This window comes from Artemia franciscana, chromosome 14, assembly GCF_032884065.1.
Source record: "Artemia franciscana chromosome 14, ASM3288406v1, whole genome shotgun sequence".
In the NCBI taxonomy this organism is placed as follows: Eukaryota; Metazoa; Arthropoda; class Branchiopoda; order Anostraca; family Artemiidae; genus Artemia; species Artemia franciscana.
The window spans coordinates 13599340-13619261 of record NC_088876.1 but is presented as its reverse complement, the minus strand read 5'-3'; the positions used below and the strand labels follow the sequence as shown (position 1 = coordinate 13619261).

Here is a 19922-nt window from a genome sequence, read left to right as displayed (position 1 = left end):
GAAGAGTGTTGACCTCAAGTTATTAACAACTATTACGGTTTGTAAATGTGTTTTGTTTTTGTTTTTCCTTGTATATATATATATATATATATATATATATATATATATATATATATATATATATATATATATATATATATATATATATATATATATATATCGTATTTTGTTAAATGTCCTTCTGTTGTACGTTTAGTTTGTATGCTTTAGTATTGTTGTTTTTTATCTGTTCACTCTTTTTATCCGTCGGCAAAAAGTAAAATATTGAAAATATAATCCGTTTTCAGTAAAATTTGCATTAGTGGAGGAAAAAAAATACCGATTTTATACTATTTCACGCTGGTGGATGGATAAAGAGTTAGATAAAAAAGGGGGAACTTTTATCTTGGTAAATCCAAAGTTATGCGTTGCAAAGTCTACCGTGTTTTGTCTCATAAGTGGGATATTTAGATGAAACTTTCAGGTACATTTTTTTTTAGGAAAGAGGATAAGATGACTATGAACAATATGTTCTTGGTGAGTTCATAATTTGCAAAAATAGGTGCAATTTGTGAACAATTTAGGAAATTGCCTGAAAGTTACAATTTTTATTTGGGGGGTACATAGGGTCAAAGGTTCCCTCCCCTTTCCCTGGGCTAATTCTTCCTTTAGGGAATTCTGAGGTTGATGTGAAATATTAAATTCGTCTAAAACCACATATTTTGCACAAAAACCTATTCGGGTTTCTTTTCCCTTATAAGTGCCCAAGAACCTCATCTCTGGAAGAATAGAAAAAGAAATATTTTAAAAAGTATACTGAATTTCTGAGTTCTTAACACTCAAATTACTTGATTACCGCATGTGCCAAATTTACCTCAATCACGCTTAGAAGCGCTTAAAATTCAAGAAATACTTTCCGGAGCGAAATAGTGAAGAGAACTGGATTTCAGATCCCCTAGATCACACCTTTTTGAGCAAGCAACCAACTTGTCAATCTCAGATAATGAGGCAATAATTGGAATTCCAGCATATTCTTCTCTGCGTTCCGAGTTTAAACGCTTGCAAATCATACCGAGTTCTGGGTACGGACAAGAAAAGAATATAAAAGCTTTGGTGATATGCATTTATCAAAAATAAGCATAGAAATAAAGTTGATGCAGTTCCAGATTTAAGGCTCTACCTTTCATCATGTGATCCAGATTTTAAAGATCTCATCCTGAATATTTAAGCTGAAAGATCTCATTAAGTACTATTAAGTTTTCTCTTCATAAATTAGGTTTTCTGTTCATAAATGCTCATGCTAAATTGTTTAAAAAATAACAATGCAAAATGTTTTGTTACTTTGAAATTTATGTTAAAAAATATATGCAAGTCTGGTTTAGTAGTGTTTTCCATGTTCTAGTTCTATTAATTTTTGAATGGGGTGCTCCAGGGTAAAAAAAAATTTTAAAGGTTACGGAATTTGAAAAAGGTTGGGAACCACTGCTGTATCTTACAATAGTGGTGACAGTTCAGAAAAATGTGGGAAGTGAGGGTAAAATGTGTTTTTGAAGATCTAGGGGGATGGGGAAACTTTTTCGATATTGTTCAATGACAAATACCAAAAAAGTGCAAAAAGATTGTGTTTTCCCAAATTTGAGATTAGTGCCAAATACATTCCTCCCCTTCCCGTTGACGCCAGTGTCTTACAGACTGTTCCCTCTGACAAATTATTCCATTTACTCGAATTATTGAATTGGTTATCATTTTGTCTCTGATTTTCTTGCGGAAAGAGGCTTGAGTGTCAGAATTGTTTATTTTTAATATTTTTTTTCATAGCTAGTTTTTGTTTACCTCGACTTTCATCATGATTAATCGTTCAAAACTTTATAATCTCTGACATGGCCGGAAAATTTAAGTAGCAAACATTTCTTTTTCATTAACCCATCGTCTTCCAGTAAACAGAACAAAAAAGATTTGCTATAGTGTAAAAAAAAATCAAAAAGTTGAAGGGTTTCTAAAATTAAATGGCAAGACAATGTCCCAGAGTAATCTTTTCTAAGCTAGGCAAAGATGTCACAAAATGAAAAAAGTTTAGAATTTGACTTGGGTAATCTTTTACAAAGATTGGCAGATATTTAGCTGGTAAGTTAATGCACGTGAAACTTGAACAGAACTATGAACTTGAACAGAACTTGAACTCAAATTCATTGTTGGGGAATCAGTTTCCTAACAACACTCTTGATATGTTCGTGGTCAGTTGCTGAGAAAATATGTTCCAATTGCAACATTCTCCCTGTTTTGATCGTATTCTGCACTACATCTTGTTCTTGGTTTATATTTTTGGGATTCTTTGATGCTAGTTGTAAAATCTAGTTGTTTCAATGTATCAAACATTCATCTATTTCTTTTCAGGCTGGCAACACACCACTTTATTTCGCTGCTATTGGTAATTATACTCACACTGTCCAAGAGTTGCTAAGCCATGGAGCAGATCTAGTCAGAAAAAACCATTTCGGTGAAACGCCTTATGAAGTGGCGATCACTAAAGGTAGTGGACTCGGTAAGTCGATATGATTAATGCACTAGTCTACTTAAAATTCTGTAGGTATATCAAAATTACTCTGTGAATTTTAAGTAGCAAATATATCCACTCGTCTTTAAACCATATCGCATGTGTCTTCTATTTCTTCACGAATAGGTTGATTTCCACCCATCCATTTATTCTACTGTGTTTCATAGTTGACTGAGATTGAAATAAAATCTTGTATTAGAAATCAGGGAAGTTTTTGTATTTCTCTTGTGCTTGATATTTAACCAAAAGTTCGTACAAGGAAACCAGGTGGGCTAATGTTGTATGTCTGCCAAGTGAGAATCCTTAAACTGTATTCATTAAATCTTGTTAACTTTATATTTGTACGATTATAGAGTTGTACGATTAAGTATTTGTTCACTATACAATATAATTTGTACAGAATGTTTGACCATATCATTTAGACTATGATGGCATTTCCTGATATAAAATTTTAGATTTTGTAATGTGTTTGCTGAGTAAAATTCTTCTTTACCTTTAATTAGGCCAGAAATTTGACTAACACTAGCGACCAGAGTGTAAGCTGAGGGAACCAACCGTACATGTATTTTCTTTAGTGGAAATAATTTTGCGGCGCCTAAAATGAATCGGTATCAAAGAAGACAGCGTTTGGATTTTTAATGTACACATTTTTATATTAAACGACTAAAACTCATAAGATCTTAGTAACAACACAAATGGTCATAGTAAACATGGTAAACGTACAAAATACCTTTTATCACTAATAATTCTCAATAATATTTACACTTCAAGGATTCTTTTCAAACAGTTCGTTGTAAGAAACTGTAAGAAGGAGCGACCCGGTTCAATAGTAACCGAAATTCTAAAAGGCGAAATTTTGATACCAATAGATAAATCAGAAGAATTGGCTTATTATCCTGATTCCAAATATATAAGTTTCTTAAGTTTGGTCTTACCCATCAAAAGCTACAAGCCTGAGAAAATTCGTCTGATTTTTTAGAAAACGGGGGAAAGCACCCCTAAATATCATAGTATCTTAATGAAAATCCCAACATCAGATTCAGTGTATCAGAGAACCCTACTGTAGAAGTTCCAAGCTCCTATCTACAAAAATATAGAGTTTTGTGTTTTTTTTTTTTTCAGAAAAAAAGATCACGGATGCGTCTTTATTGTTTCTTTTTTTTTAGAAGTGGTCCTAGAATAACGTGAGGGAGCTCATTCGAACAGAAATTAAAAGTTGTAGTGCCTTTTTTAAGTGACAAAAAATATTGGAGAGCAACTAAGCCCTCTCCCCCACCCTTTTTTCCCCCAAAAAAGTCCGACTAAAGTTTTGGGTTAGCCTTTTTGTTCATCATAGTTTAAAGGCCCAATAACTATTCCTTTGGATATAGAATTACTTCCCCCCTCCCACAGCCCCTGGGGGAAGGTCTTTAAGTTATAGAAATTGCTCTTTGTTTAGTCACAGTATTTGTTATTGGGAAGCATGTATACATTTTAGGATTGGAAGACGAATTTTCTTCTCGTTTTTTTTTTACGGGGGAAGTTTCCATGGAGAGAGGAGTTTCAGGGGATGAACCTGTCAGAGGAAATCATGCACTGGGAGAATTTTCCAGAATTCCCATACAATTCTTTTTTAATATTTTTTGCTTTCTCTTTTCCGTCTCAGTTTTGCGTGTGCAGTTGGTAAGGGTAATTGTACTGGGTAAATTGTTACTGGGATTGAATTGTCTAGAGGATATATTCTTGGGAAGGGCACTTCCTGGGGCTATTAAAAAAATGATCAGAAATTAAATAAAAAACAAGTTTTTTTGAAAGTAAGGAGCAACATTAAAGCTTAAAACGAACAGAAATTATTACGTATATAAAGGGGGTTGCCTCCTCCTCAACACCTCGTTCTTTACGCTAAAGTTTGAATGTTTTCCCAATTATCTAAGAACGACTCCTGAAACACAGGGGGTGTTTAATTGGAACAATAAGAAGTTTTTTTTCAAAAGTACTAAAAATGGTTTAGCGTAAAGAGTGAGATGTTGAGGAGGAGGCGACCCCTTTCGTATACGTAACAGTTTCTGTTCGTTTTAAGTTTCACTGTTGCTCCTTGCTTTCAGTTAAAACAAAAAACTTTTCTTGATTTCCAATGGAAGGTTTTGTTCTAAACTTGTTTAATATATTTCATTTGTGGATTAAGACCATAAACGCTTTTTATCAAACAGTTCGTGGTAACGAACTGTAGTAAGGAGCGACCCGGCTCAATAGTAACCGAAACTCTAAAAAATGGAATTTTGATATCAATAGTTACATAAAAAAATAGCATTTTAATGCTGATTTTAAATATATAACTTTCATCAAGATTAGTTTTACCTATCAAAAGTTACGAGCCTGAGAAAATTTGCCTCATTTTAGAAAATAGGGGAAAACACCCCCTAAAAGTCATACAATCTTAACGAAAATCACACCATCAGATTCAGCGTATCAGAGAACCTTATTGTAGAAGTTTCAAGCTCCTATCTACAAAAATGTGAAATGTGGGCTCATTCTAACGGAAATTAAAAGTTCTAGTGCCCTTTTTAAGTGACCAAAAAACTGGAGGGTACCTAGGCCCCCTCCCACGCTCATTTTTTCCCTAAAGTCACCGGATCAAAATTCTGAGATAGCCATTTCACTGTTTTAGTAAACAGTATTTAGTAAACTGTTATTTCCCTCCTCAACGCCTCGCTCTTTACGCTTAAGTTTGACTCTTTCTCTTAACTCTACTTCTTAAAACAGTAAAAAACTTTTACTGTTTTTTACTGTCGGTACTACAGGACCGACATTAAAACTTAAAACGAACAGAAATTACTCCGTATATGAAAGGGGCTTTTCCTCCTCAACGCCTCGCTCTTTACGCTTAAGTTTGACTCTTTCTCTTAACTCTACTTCTTAAAACAGTAAAAAACTTTAACGTAAAGAGCGGGGCGTTGAGGAGGAAAAGCCCCTTTCATATACGGAGTAATTTCTGTTCGTTTTAAGTTTTAATGTCGGTCCTTACTTTCATTTAAAAAACTAATTTTTTTTTTTAATTTCAAAAGGTTCGATTTTAGATGTCTTATTATTTTCTATTGTGACAACACCCTAAATTATTCTAGGTTCGATTCACTCTGTTGCTAGTATTTTTTGGACGATTCTCGTCACCTGTAGGCCTATATGAAAAGAAGAAGTTTATTGATCAAAGACATTGAAAAATTTAAATTATAATTCAGGAAATGTTGTTGTAACCTAAATTATAATGTTAAAGTAAATTGTAGAATTTGTTGTTTTTGAAGTCCAATTAGTATATTTGGCAACGTGCCTAATTGTAAATTACCTCCTACTGTTAATTTTAGCTAGGGGGTAATTTTGCATACAAAAGTGGATGATTTACGCAAACGGTGATATTTCTTTTTTATTGCGTTTAGTGTGAAATTCCACATAAATTCTAAATTAAGTCCTGTTTCAGTAAAAAAATGTTGCTAACAATTTTGGGCAGCTAATCCGTTGCCACGTTACAAAAACAAGATTGAGTACTTGTCTGTTAAAGGAAACACACTCAAGAACTACGCTGTGTAAGATTTGACAGAAACCGGTTTGCCTCTCTGGGATCGGTTATGATTTGCTTATTTTGAAATATGCCGAAACATGAGGATAATATATTACTGTAGAAACAAAATCATGAAGGCTACGACGAAGGAATTATGGAAAATGGGTCACACAGAACGCATTGTATTAAACCACCTAATCTCTAACCACCTCTATATATTAAATATTTAATAAAAAAGTACATACATCATAGTTTTTCTCACTTAAAATAAGTAAATCATAACATATCCCAGAGGGGTAAACCAGTTTCTGTCAGATCTTACATAGCGTGGTTCTTGAGTGTGTTTTGTTTAATAGACAAGTACCCAATATTGTTATAATCAATTGTTTTTAAACATGGGCGTAATTTTCTATGGAACAAGGGGTGGGGCCAATGCCCCCTTCAGACCCCATTTTGCCCCCCCCCCTTCAGCTGAAAATTAATTTCTTTAAAACTCTTGTCAAAACTAAGATCAGCCGGAATAATTCAAGAATCCAGAGAAATGGGTCAATTTTCTTTAATCTTTCTCTGCCTTTATGGTAAAATATGGCTCGTTTTTCATTTTTCATTATCATTTCCACTTGATTTGGGAAAATTGCCTCTATTTTTGCCCCCTCTACAGGATTTTGACGAAATTGCACCACCGTTTTAAAATATCGTTTATAAAAATAGCCAATCACAACGTCCCTGGTCAATTTTGTGATATGTATTTAATGAAATGTTATAACAACCAAACTCTAGATAGCAGTTTTCAAGTAAAAAAGGAAACTAGGCCAAAATCCAACTAGATAAAATTAAGGAAAGTGAATCAAAATAATTAAAACTAAGGAAGATCAACATGTCAAATTTTCGATTATGATAAATAGTGCTGGACTGACTTTGCATTTTACACTTCAATTTTCTCCTTATCTTGAAAGTGTATTTCCTGTTTAGAAAGGTCTTTTTTACGAATAGATTTTAAAATCGATTATCTGATGTTTATAGAAGATCGATTACCATTTTCATTGATAATCCTATTGTAACACTGTAATTTTTTTGGGAACCCTGTAATGGCACTAATAGGAACAATCTCATCGCCAAGCCAAAAAAATGTGAGAAATTTGAAGGGCCTTCTAATCTCTTCCTATTGAATAATTAAAAAAAAGTTTATTCCCCGTAACAAGGTAGAAAACCTTATTTTTACTCTTTCGTAAAAATAAGCGAACTGCGACATAGGCTGGGATTTTTTTTAACACAATGGCCTGATTATCTCATGTTTTGTAATTTTTTAACTTTTCAGTTACACCAGAGGAAACATTTAAAAATGTAAGCATTAATGTGATGTTTCTGGGTAATTTTTATTAGCTTTTTGAGAAACACTAGAGTGAAAATCGTCTGAAACTTTAGCAATAACCGCAATTTAACGGTTATTGCAATAACATAGCAATTTAACGGGAGCGATAACCAGAAATAGTGTGTTTAACTCGTGCGACAACGAAAGAATCTAGGAAATTCGTTATAAACTGAGGGGATGATACTTTCAGGAATATTGACCAGCATGTCTTTTCTTCACCATTTCTTTCCAAGAACATAAAGCATGGTAAGCTTGATTACCATTAATGCCAACAGATGGAAGGCTAGAGAAATACCTTAAAAAAAAACTTTTCTCTCTATTTTATTGCCACCATGATTATTAAAAAAAGCTACTTAAATTGTTCAGTTAGATGTTATTTAGATGTTGTTCCTTATGTATTTGTTTAAGTTACTCATGCTAATTCATTACTTGAGGCGCATGTAGTCAACAGTATGATACGGCTTTGCGCTTTGCTGGCCTTAGGTAGTTTCGTGCTACGATCAGTTGGTCATTATATTTAATTTCCAATAACAGAATGACAATATAGTAAGGTTTTTACTTAGCTCTGATCTAAATAGCCAGCTTAAAATTCAAAACTTTTTTATATCAGGAGTACTTTTGGGATAAAGAAATTCAGGTAGTGCTCGTGGAGATACGTGCAATCTTGGGCGTCTTCCGGTGACTATTTAGACTAATGAATGATGGTTTCAGAGACATTCTAGATTGAACTGGAGCTATACTGATTGTATTTTCGATAATCCTTCTTTGGAAAAAAAACTGGTTTTAAGATTGACATACACAGAATTCGATAATTTCCATGTTAAAGCATCAATCTGTGAATCGCATTCAACAATCTGAATAGTTGCTGGAAGCTATCTGGTGGTGCTTTCCGCTTTGGTTGAAAAGCTTGCCGATACAGGCGATGTGAAATTTGATTATCTTTTTAATCAAATTCATACTCAAACCACATATTCTCAAAAGCTCTCGATGGTCTGAACATCACATTGTGGCTGGTAACATTGGCTGCACTGGCTAACATTGGCTAAACTGGAAAGCATGGTTTTGAAGATGTTTGTCCTATTTCCTTCATTCCTATATTCTAAAAACTATATAAATCCTTGCAGATTAGCTAAAAGAAAAAGTCCTACCTCTTACTAACCTGAGGCAATTCGGGAACCTCAAATTCGCTTCTACTCAATATTAATTCCTTCCTGGTGAAATTGGCTGCATCCTTCTTATTAGATAGAATAAGTGTAGTCAAATAGCAGAATCATTATTCCAGTCCCTCCTGGTCCACAAATGGAGTGCCTCAAGGTGCTCTCCTAGGTCTCTTCCTTTTTTTTATTATTAGCAGCTTTGCTAAGGAATTTCCCGAAAGATGGAAATTTGTGGATGACCTAATGGTTGTTGAAACCTGCTATAGAAATTTGGTAAGCATATCTAAGAGCATCCTCAATGACATTGCAGATGGTTCCTCGAATTCAGATATGAGAGTAAACCCCTCTAAATCAATGATAATGCCAATATGTTTCCTTAAAATCGCACCCCGCTTTGCTAACTCTATCCCCTTTAGAAACTTCCGTGTCATCTCTTAGATTACTTGTCGTCAGGATTTCTTCTAATTTAAGCTGGGATACCTATGTTAAAGATATCATCCATAGAGCTAATGTGTCTATCGGCCCCCTTAAAGTCCTAAATCAATTTAGTGTCCCCCTTCCTATTCTTTAAGAATTTATACTTCGTTTGTATGCCCGCATCTTGAATATGCTTGTCCAGTTTAGCATCCTTGTATCTCCAGCGAAGAATCGGAAACAATTGAATCCATCCTAAAGAGAGCAGTGCGAATAATTTTTAAAGAAGCTAAGGATACATACTCCCTTCTTCTAAAAAAAGTCAGATTTGAAACACTGAAGCGCAGAAGTTACGTTCTGTCTGGGTTTTGCAAAAAAAAATGCAATAGCAAACCCTCGCACGGAAAGAATGTTCATTGGTCTGATTTTCCGAAAAAAGTTGATAACCCCTAAGAATTCAAGGAGTCGTAATGAAAATTTCAACCGATTCCCGATACGAAAAGCTTTTTATTTGTCCTACTTCCTCTTTGCCGATTCATTTTTACACATGGAGATGTTCCGGCAGAATTATCCGAAGGAAATTTTCAGCGGGGTTGGAATGGTCTGGAGTAATTTCACGTGGGGGAGGGGGCTTGATCGAAAGAAATTTTCCACGGGGAGATTTTCTGTTGAATCAACTTTCCACTGGGGGAGAGGATTTCTGGGAAAAATTTTCCATGGTTTCCGTGAGGATTTGAAAAATGATCAGATGTGAAAGTTTTTTTTTTCAAATGAAAGTATGCTAATGGAGTTTTTCAGGCAGAATCGTCAGCAAGAAATTTTCCCGGGGAATTTTCTGCGAGTATGGAATTATCTGTGGGGGTATTTTATGTGGTAGAAAAATTCCGTAGAAGGGGAGCCGGATTTCCTCGAATTATTTGAAAAAAAGATAAATTAAATAAAAAAAACAAGTTCTTTACTGAAAGTAAGGAGGAACATTAAAGTTTGAAACGATCATAAATTATACTGTAAATGAAGGGTGTTGCCCCTTCCTCAATTCCTCGCTCTTTGCGTCAAAGTTTAACTTTCTCTCTCATTCTTTAAGAACGGCTCCTGAAAGACAAGGGACATTTAATTAGAATAAGAAGTTTCTTTAAAAGTACTAAAAAAACTTTAGCTTGAAGAGCGAGGTATTGAAGAAGGGGCGACATCCTTCATTTACGGAATAATTTCTGTTCGTCATAAGTTTTAATGTTCGTTCGTCCTTATAATTCAGTTGAAAAAACTTGTTTTTTTATTTAATAACAGAAAGATCCGTAATTTCGAGTCGACATTGAAACAGAAATACCTCAGAGGTAAATTAAGACTCATATAATGTCTGAGATGTTTTTCTTTTCTCTATAGTTGTAATTCACTCGGCAAACTGCACTATTAATATACTATATCTCATAATAAACTGGTTTTACATAACCGATCCAACTGTAAAATTCTCTTTTTGATTCAAAAAATCTCTACTTTAAATGACAATAAAAATTAGAAGAATTTGGTTTTCATTAACTATACAATGTAACTTGTACTCTTGGATTGATTGTTCTTGAACTAAGCAAGGTTATCTAGTTTGATTGTCAGAATATGCGCCAAAATCCAAGTTTCATGGGAATGGAAAAATCAAATACTGTGTTTTTGCTAGGAGATTTTAATGCCCAGGTGGGTAGAAATAGGGATAGATGGTATCCTAGCCTAGGTAAATTTGGTGTAGGAAAAGAAAACAGTAATGACTATAGGCTTTTGCAATTTTGTTGGTATAACAACCTAGTTATAACCAATACGATGTTTGGTCACAAAATGGCCCATAAGTTGACATGGTATTCACGTGATGGTAAGACAGCAAACCTTATTGATTATGTTATTGTAAACAGAAGACTAGCAGGATCAATACAATATACTAGGGTGTATAGGAGTGCTTTTATTGATGTTAAAAGTAAAGATCACCATCTAGTAGTGTCTAAGGTTAATTTAAAGCTGAAATTTCGGAAGGGTAACTCCCTCCCGGAAAGTTATGATGTTGGTAGACTTCAGGATGAAAATTTGAGAAAAAAAATTCCAGGAACGGTTGAATACTAAACTTTTGAGTTTAAAATTTGACAATGTGGAAGATGGATGGAATAATTTCAGAAAAAAATTATTTGTGAAGTTGCTGATGGTGTCCTAGGGAAGAGTGCTAAGACTGCAACTAGGAATATTAGTGAAAAAGCTTTAGGTTTAATAGAGAGTAGAAGGGGTTTGTATAAGAATTATCTGAGTGATAGGTCGTATGAAAACAAAAGGAACGTAAAGAAAGTGGAGAAAGCATTAAAATATGAACTAAGGAGATGTGAAGTGGAGGCCATGGATAAAATTGCTGAGGATCTGGAAGATGAGGCTAGACGGCATAATAGTAAAATATTATACTGGCATGTTAATAAATTGAAAGGGAGTAGCCAATCCGGACTAGTCCCAGTTAAAGATAGAAATGGGGCCACAATTAGTGATAAGGAAAAAGTTAAAGAAAGATGGGTGGAACATTTTGAGAATGTGCTAAACCGAGATACAATTGCAGGAAAAGATACAGATGAAAATGAAAATTTTTGTGATACCTTGGATGTGAAGGAAGATTTGTTTAGTGAGGAAGAATTCAAGGTTCAAGGTTCTTTTATTATAACCAATATATACAAAATATTAGGTAACTCAAGGTTGAAAGTATAGCTCGAATGCAATTGAGCTACCTTTAAGAAACACTAAATATGCACAAAAATTAAAAATAAATACTTCTCTTAACCAATCTTGGCAGAAATAAATAAAAAACAAATCCCGTGCCGTACGATACCGCTTCCATCCTCCGCGCACTATCCTGAGACACAATTAAATTTACAACTTAAAACCAAGTGAGTCATAAGACATCTGGAGGCCTCATGGGCGAACCTCGGAGACCAACCCAATACTTAAAAAAAAATAATAAACATCCTTAAAAGAAAAAAAAAACATTTTTTCATATTATTTAGATTTATAACTTTCAATCAGCACTCTTTTCAACTTCCGTCTTATAGCATCTATGCTTACATTCAAATCAATCTCATTTTTCAATCTTTCCCAATGTAGAGGAATCAAATACCTCAGGCAAAAACGCGACCTCTCTGTAACTACCTTAGGAGTCCGCAGATTATATTTACCACGGGTTTCAACTTGTGAAGATGAAGGAGAAGAAATAAGACCCATCGATGCAAAATATCTGGGGAGCTTTTCTCGTTCAAGCTTAATCTTAAGCATAACACTTAAGAATTGGATACTTTGCCGAACAGGAAGTATATTATGAAGTGAAAAAAGGGTCTCTGTTGTGGATTTGAAGGGAAAGTTTGATGGCGATGGCAGAAAAGGTTTAAGGATACGAACTGCTTTATTTTGGATAATCTGTAAAGGGGTAACATTACTTTTAAAAGTGTTCAAAAAAATAATAGATGCATAATCAAAATGGGATTGCACAAGGGAAATGTAAAGGGATTTAAGAGTGCAATATGGAAGAAGGTTTTGCAGTCTGCACATTATACCAACTCCACGGGCAGACTTTGCTCTAACCTGATTAATTTGCTCTTTCCATGACAAATTCTCATCAAACACAACTCCCAAATATCTTATCGATACAACCCTTTCAATAACAGACTCAGGTTCATTCGCAGAAAGGGAAACTGATTTTATATCTGGAAAGTTGTGACCCGTTCTGCTGTAAACAATAAATCTCGTCTTCTTTCTGTTCAGAAGTAGTCTATTATCAGAGAGCCAAGTAGACAATCTATCGTATGTGGATGTTAAATTGACCACTAGCTCTTCACGAGATTTACCAGAAACGGTTACTGCAGTGTCGTCAGCAAACTGAGTGTCTATAGAAGAAACTCCAATAGCTGAACACAAATCATTAATGTAAACTAGGAAAAGCAGAGGTCCTAATATGGATCCCTGGGGAACACCAACCTTATCTGACTGCTGTAAAGAATCAGATCTAACATCATTATATATAAGTATCTGCTGCCTCCCATGAAGATACGACTCAAGTAACCTAAGGCAATTACCACGAATACCAGCATTCGAAAGCTTATACAAAAGAATTTGATGAGAAATGGAATCAAAAGCTTTCTGTGTGTCTAAAAATATAGTTGCAGGCGTTTCGCCACGGTCAAGACAATCACTAATATGTCGGACAATAATAGCCATAGGATGATCAGTGCAGTGCTCTTTTCTAAATCCAAACTGAAGTTTAGAAATGTAATCAAATTTCTCAAAAAAAAAAGAATAAATTCTGTTATAAAGTGCTCGCTCTACAACCTTCGAAAAAGCAGAGAGTATCGATATAGGACGATAATTAGCAGGAAGCCTCGGGTCATCACCTTTATGTAGGGCCACAATCCTTGCTGATTTAAATGATGAAGGATAGACACCAGTTTCAAATATAAGATTAATAATGTGGCATAATACCGGTGATATAACTGGGAATATTTCTTTGACCAAATTAGTCGAAGATCCATCAAGGGCTTCAGATGAACCATTCTTCATTTTAGATATGATGTGTTTTAGTTCAATTTCAGTGACCGGGGAAAGGAACATGCTTTTATCAGAGGGAGGGGGCATGTGATCTTTAAATAAATCATTATTATTATTATTTGGAGAAATATGAGATGCATTAGCTGTTTTCTCACCGATGCTTACAAAATGAGCATTGAGCAAGTTCACTATTTCCTGCTCATCGGAAGAAAAAGTACCATCACCACGTAACATTTCATTCGGAAATGAAGATTTCTGAGACCTTCCCAACAGAGAGTTAATAAGTCTCCAAGTGTGTTTTTGATCCCCACGAGCTTCTACAAATGATTTTTCAAAATGTCTAGCTTTTGCTTTCCGAATTAACTGTGCCAGGACATTTTTATACTTTTTAAACTCTTCCTTATTTTTAGTAGATGGGAATGACATTAGATATTTTAAATAGCTGATTTTTTATTGAAATAGAGTGTAGAAGCCCGCGTGAGATCCATGGTTTTTTAGGGAGTGTATATTTTTTTATTTTAATGCGTCTCAATGGACATGCTTCATCCAAGCACTCATGGGAATATTTTAAAAACAGAGCCGTAGAAATCTCAGGGCATTCACATTCTAGAATTGCAGTCCATTCATTTAAATACAAAAGGTTCCTCAATTTATCCATTCCTTCTTTATCAATTTTTCGAGTTTATTTAAATTCCGAAAATTTTGGTCTGTGATTAATTCCAACATCCGCAACTACCACACAATGGTCAGAAACATCTGTAAATATAATATGCGAAAGAGTAACGGGGATAGTAGAAAAAATATTATCAATGAGAGTAGCCGTATCTTCCGTAACCCGGGTCGCAGACCTGCGTGATGGTAAAAGTGATTTTGATAGGTTCATGCACAGAAACTCAATTAGTCACATCTTCAATGAAGCATTCATAAATTCGCAAAAACTCTTGTAACGAAGCCGATGGTGACCGATAAACAACACAAACAAGAACTTTCCTATTATCAATCACACACTCAATGCAAAGGCTCTCAAAAGTCATCTCTTGGTCATGCTTAGATAGTTGCTTCTTCACAAAAAATGGAATATCATCCCGAACAAAAAGTCCAACTCCGCCACCCTGTCTATTTGCCCTATTATTAGATATAAATTTAAACCCATCACAATTCATGAATTCTGCATTTTCATTACTTAAAAACGTTTCACATAGGCCTAAGATACTTACCCTGTGGTTACAAAGTAACTGCGAAACAAACTCATGGCTACTAGCCAAACCTCTGCTGTTAAAAAGTGCTGATCTAAGTTCCCATCAATTACAGGTGTTCCTAAATCCCCTTCAAATAAAAAATCAGTAGCAGGAAGGCTAGCTAAATGATCATCATAATCACCTTTAGCAAAAAGGGAAAAATCATAATAGATATTTTTTAGATCAAGCTGATCACCGAGGCGGCTCCCCAATCTTCCCCCAGACTCCCCACTACTCACGTGTTATATATAAATTTCATCTTTACCTTATGTCCCAGGCAGGCACGACGGAAAAATGGAAATGGCATCGCACCAATAATCAGGCAAATCGGGTAAAAAAGTTATATTTATTATATAAATTAGCGACAGTACTAAAGGGATTAAAAAATAATAAGGCCCCAGGTGCTGATAGTATGATTAATGAACATGATTTTTGAAAAAGGGGAAGTACCCAATGATTTTAGGAAAACCTTAATTAAACCACTCTGTAAGAAAGGTGACAAGAGTGAGTGTCGTAATTATCGAGGCATTAGTCTTGTCTCTGTAGGTAGCAAATTACTGAGTAATATGATACTTTTTAGACTGAGACATGCTGTAGACAAAGTTTTAAGGGAAGAACAATTTGGTTTTAGAAAAGGTAGAGGTTAATAATTGAGAAGTCCCTTCGTTGTCAAACACCTTTGGTCCTCAGTTTTATCGATTATGAGCAAGCTTTCGATTCTGTTGATAGAAGAGCGTTAACAAAGGTCTTATCGTTATATGGTATACCAGAAAAATACACTAAGTGATTTGTGCTAGATTATGCTGATGATTTAGGCATATTAGATAAAAGTGTGAGCAAAATGAATGAATTTTTAGAGGTTTTGCGAGTTCAGGGTGCTAAAATAGACTTGAAAATTAATGTTAAGAAGACTAAGTCACTAAGGCTAGGAATAAGTGAAGATGAACAGGTGACATTAGGTAACGAAAAGATTGATCAGGTTGGGAGCTTCAGTTACCTTGGTAGTATTATTAGTAAAGATGGTGGGAGCAGTGAAGATGTTAAAAGTAGAATAGCTAAGGCCCAGGGTGTTTTTTCACAGTTAAAAAAAAGTTTGGAAGAACAGAAAGATAAGTCTGCAAACCAAGATTAGAATATTGGAAGCTACAGTGATGACAGTGGTCAAATATGGCTCTGAAGCATGGGCACTCCGAAAAGCAGATGAAAATTTACTAGATGTTTTCCAGAGAAATTGCCTACGGATTGTTCTTGGTACCCGGCTGACTGACCGTATTTCAAACAGTAGGCTGTACGAAAAGTGTGGTTATAACCCGCTTTCTGGGGCTATAATGAGAGAAAGGTTGAGATGGCTAGGCCACGTTCTACGGATGAAGGATGACAGATTACCGAAGATTGTCCTTTTTGGCCAACCGTCTGGGGCTACACGGAAAGCAGGTCGTCCTTGTCTTGGTTGGGAGGATGTCATAAATAAAGATTTAAAGGAAATGGGAACTTCCTGGGAGGGTGTAAAGAGGGAGGCTTTAAATAGATTAGGTTGGAGGAGGAGCGTGCGTAGCTGTGTTGGCCTCAGGCGGCTTGGTGCTGCAGTGAGTTATTAGTAGTAGTAGTAGTAGTAGTATTAATCAGATAATACGAACTAATTGCCGAAACAAAATAAAAATAATTCAAATCCTAAATACCAAAATTATAAATAACATGGAAAAAAGCAACGCAAACGTTTGAAATTTTAGAATCCAATAATCCATAAATTAATTTTCATGTTATTTTGCTTCACCATCATCGTCTGAAAATGCTTAGAAATAAAAAATGATTAAAAGGGATGAAATAATGACGTACCTTACCTTCTCGAAGTTTTTCTAAGCAATATTAAGCGATGATGCTGATGTACATCGTGAAATCGATATTTCCTGTGTTTTCTGTGGTAAGTTTAGATCTCGTTTAAAAAAAAAAGAAAAAAAAAGTTGGCAAATAAATTCCATTCCTTGTTTTTATTCAAATTAGCTGTAATATTTTTGTGTTATTTTTATTGAAATAAAACATTATCTTTTTTTCATATTTTTCTTTCATTGTCAAATGATTTGACTTCAAACAGATTCATAGATCTTCTAGCTCCTATGGCATGCAAAGGTCACGTCAATACCTACTGTTTGAAGGCTATTCTCTTTCAGGAACCTCTCTAAATACGTTCTAATGTCGTATTAGAGAGGAACCTCTCTAATATCAGAACAAAAGTAATATTTTTTTCTCAAAATATCTTCACTATTTAAACAGTTAATTCTTTTAAATATGTATTATTTATTTTTTTAGCAAGGAAAGTAATGGACAACCACATGTTATCATTTTTTGATGGATCCCACTACTAGACAATGCCGTTGCATGGATTCTAAAATGCTGCAGATTATTTTTACCTGTTACTTAATAATAAATGTGCTATTCTTGTATCTTTATTTTTTTGTGTATAAATCTACGTTTAAGTAAGAAAGGTGTAGTCCGAACAGAAACGTGTACAGGATGCGTTTTTGGGGAAGAAAAATATGGCATCAATTCATAGAAAGCAGGCAAGGGAGGCAAACATGTTATTTTAAGAATCTATGAGGTAATTTTGCCTTTTTTTCGATTTTTTTTAAGAAGATACCAAAGAAATGCTATTTTTCTATGAAAGTACCAAAAAGGCATTTTTCAAATTTAGGGGAGTGGGATAAAAACAGAAGATTCAAACCGGCCGAACAATCTGGAAATACTATCAAAAGTAAAATTCAGAATGATAAACCTCAACCCATAAACTTAACTCGGCAAAAATCACCCCCTCCCCAACCAAATAATTAAGTCAGAGTCATACTAAACCTACCCAAAGCTCAAAGTAACTTAGGTCGATTTACCCAAAGTTCAACAAAGCAAAACATCTGAAATAAAATTCAGAAGGGGCTTTCAGAGGCTCATGTATGACCGCCGGCCTTGTGAGTCTGGCAGATTTTCAAAATCTGGATCATCCTGATTTCAGGCATGATTTTATAATATATCTTTTCATGGGGAATAGTAACGGGATGGATTGGGACCTCCGAGAAGGTATAGTATGTCTACTTTCTAGCAATATATCTACCAAGCGTTGCTATAAAAATTTAGTATTATATTTGACAATTACATTCGCTATGAAATCCCATGACTAATTAAGGAACTTTTTTTGCTCGGATTAGCCCTGGGAGGATTAAATTTTGCTTATCTAGATTTGTTAAAACGTTAGATGCAGATAATAAGATAATAAATACAATGGTTACTGAGGAGATCATTGCTTGCAAAAACCGTCTCGCTGGGAAAACATTTGTCAATAATATGGATGGAAAAAAAAGGAAAATATACTCAATGCTATACTACCTCCTCTTCCTCCCCCTCCCCCTATAAGGGCCAAAATTGTTAAGTCATAAGAATAAACTATATGTGTCTTCTACAATGCATCCGTCATCCTCCAATCTAACCGAAGAAAATTGCAAGAGAAAGTCTCGCAAAGGCTCCACCCCTCGGGGTAGTCACAGAGTTAGGAGGGTAAGGTTTTACACGCACGGATTGAGTTTTAGTGAGTCGACTTTCCCTGGTTTGATCAATTGGGTTGAATTTCGACTTATTTTCTTTTAACTGAATTCGGTGTTGGTTATTTTGGGTGACGTTTTGCTAGCGATTCACATATTCTTAAATTTCCGTGTAACACTTAGAAGAAAGTCTTTATATTTCTTTTCTTGCAGTTTTCAAAACTGCAACTTTCCTCTCGTTTAGAATTATATTGTCGTGAATGCAATGATCTTCCATTCTAGTGAATTAAAAGAGGGTGGGAGGTAATTAGCATTACATTCTACGAAAATCAATTGACAATTTAAACATAAAGTGGCCTACATGTTGTGTGAAACTTTTTCTATTGAGCTGCTTATTGGCGTATATCTAACATATTTTTTTACATATCCTATGCATCATTTATGCTCAAAACCTATAGAAAAGTCCTGAGATTTTCACGTAAAGAATCTCGTGATTCTCATGTCTGAGATTTTCCGTGAAAATCTCACATTTTCTAACAGAGGTTTCACACAAGGACCCTAAAAGGATTAAAAATATTGAATATTTAGTCGAATTAGGTGGCGTTAAGAGCACAACAAATAAGAAATGTCACACTATATCGAAAATCCTAGTGGATGAAAGGTATGGGATAAAATTTACAACTTTTATCTTAGAGTGTGCAGTGTTTCAAATTTTCACGATATGCAAATTTTAAACAAAACAATATACCACTTCATTTAGAAAATATTTCATTTCACAAAAATAGAAGTTGAATTTTAAATAAGGCAATTAGTCATCAATCAAGAATCATCAGATTACACGAGCCTGTATGGGTTTTGGATTTTAAATCTCTTACATGAGCCTTGTGGCGTGCTTTCACAATAGTACTGAAATACAAATAACTAATGGCATAATATAAAAACGAATTGAGGTAATTAATATATTAAATAGTTTCTAATAATTGAAAATAATGCCGTATTTGTGGTATTTGTCGTATTTGGCCAGATTTTACCTCTCCAAAGAGAAATTGTCTAATTTTGTCCTTCTTTTTGGGCTTATTTCGTCTTAAAATCCAGGCAGCTTTGGAAGTAAGAATTGGTTCAAAAACACGAATATTAATGGAAGCATACCTCAATATTCTTTCTGTTTTTTGGGGTATATTGATGAAAGTTTTGAAATTTTTTGTTGAATTTAAGCAAAATCTTTTTGATACTTCAGGTGTAGTTTTATTTGTTTTTGACTAGCTAATAATAATGTAATTCTGATTGTCGCATTATTTGAATAATCTAGATTTAATGACTGGGTAAATAAAACCGTTAGATGTTTTCTAACTTGCTCCTATTGCAATCCACAACCAAGCCACTTAAATGTTAATAATTTTATCAATTAAGCATGAAAACAAAAAAAATTCATTGAAATGTATTTTTTTTACAGTCTTTTTGTCTTTGAGGAATTTCTTGACCCTTGTTTTACCCATAAAAGAGATGAAATAGCATGTTTAATTTGAGGATCTCGTCTCAAGGAAAACACGTAAAACTGCTCTTTTAAATAACTTCTATTAAAAAAGTGTTTTAATAAGTTA

General features: G+C 34.4%; 1 protein-coding gene across 2 annotated transcripts in view; it reads left to right on the top strand.

The window, feature by feature from the left end:
* LOC136035348 (DNA-binding protein RFXANK-like) overlaps nucleotides 1-17238 on the top strand; it is a 34749-nt gene extending 17511 nt beyond the window's left edge. For both annotated transcript variants that reach the window (XM_065717093.1, XM_065717094.1), the window contains exons 4-5: nucleotides 2374-2521; nucleotides 17105-17238. In XM_065717093.1, coding sequence (XP_065573165.1) covers nucleotides 2374-2521; nucleotides 17105-17160 — 204 coding nt within the window. In that variant the 3' untranslated portion in view covers nucleotides 17161-17238. The remainder of the gene's footprint in view (nucleotides 1-2373; nucleotides 2522-17104) is intronic.
* The last annotated feature ends 2684 nt before the right edge of the window (nucleotides 17239-19922 follow it).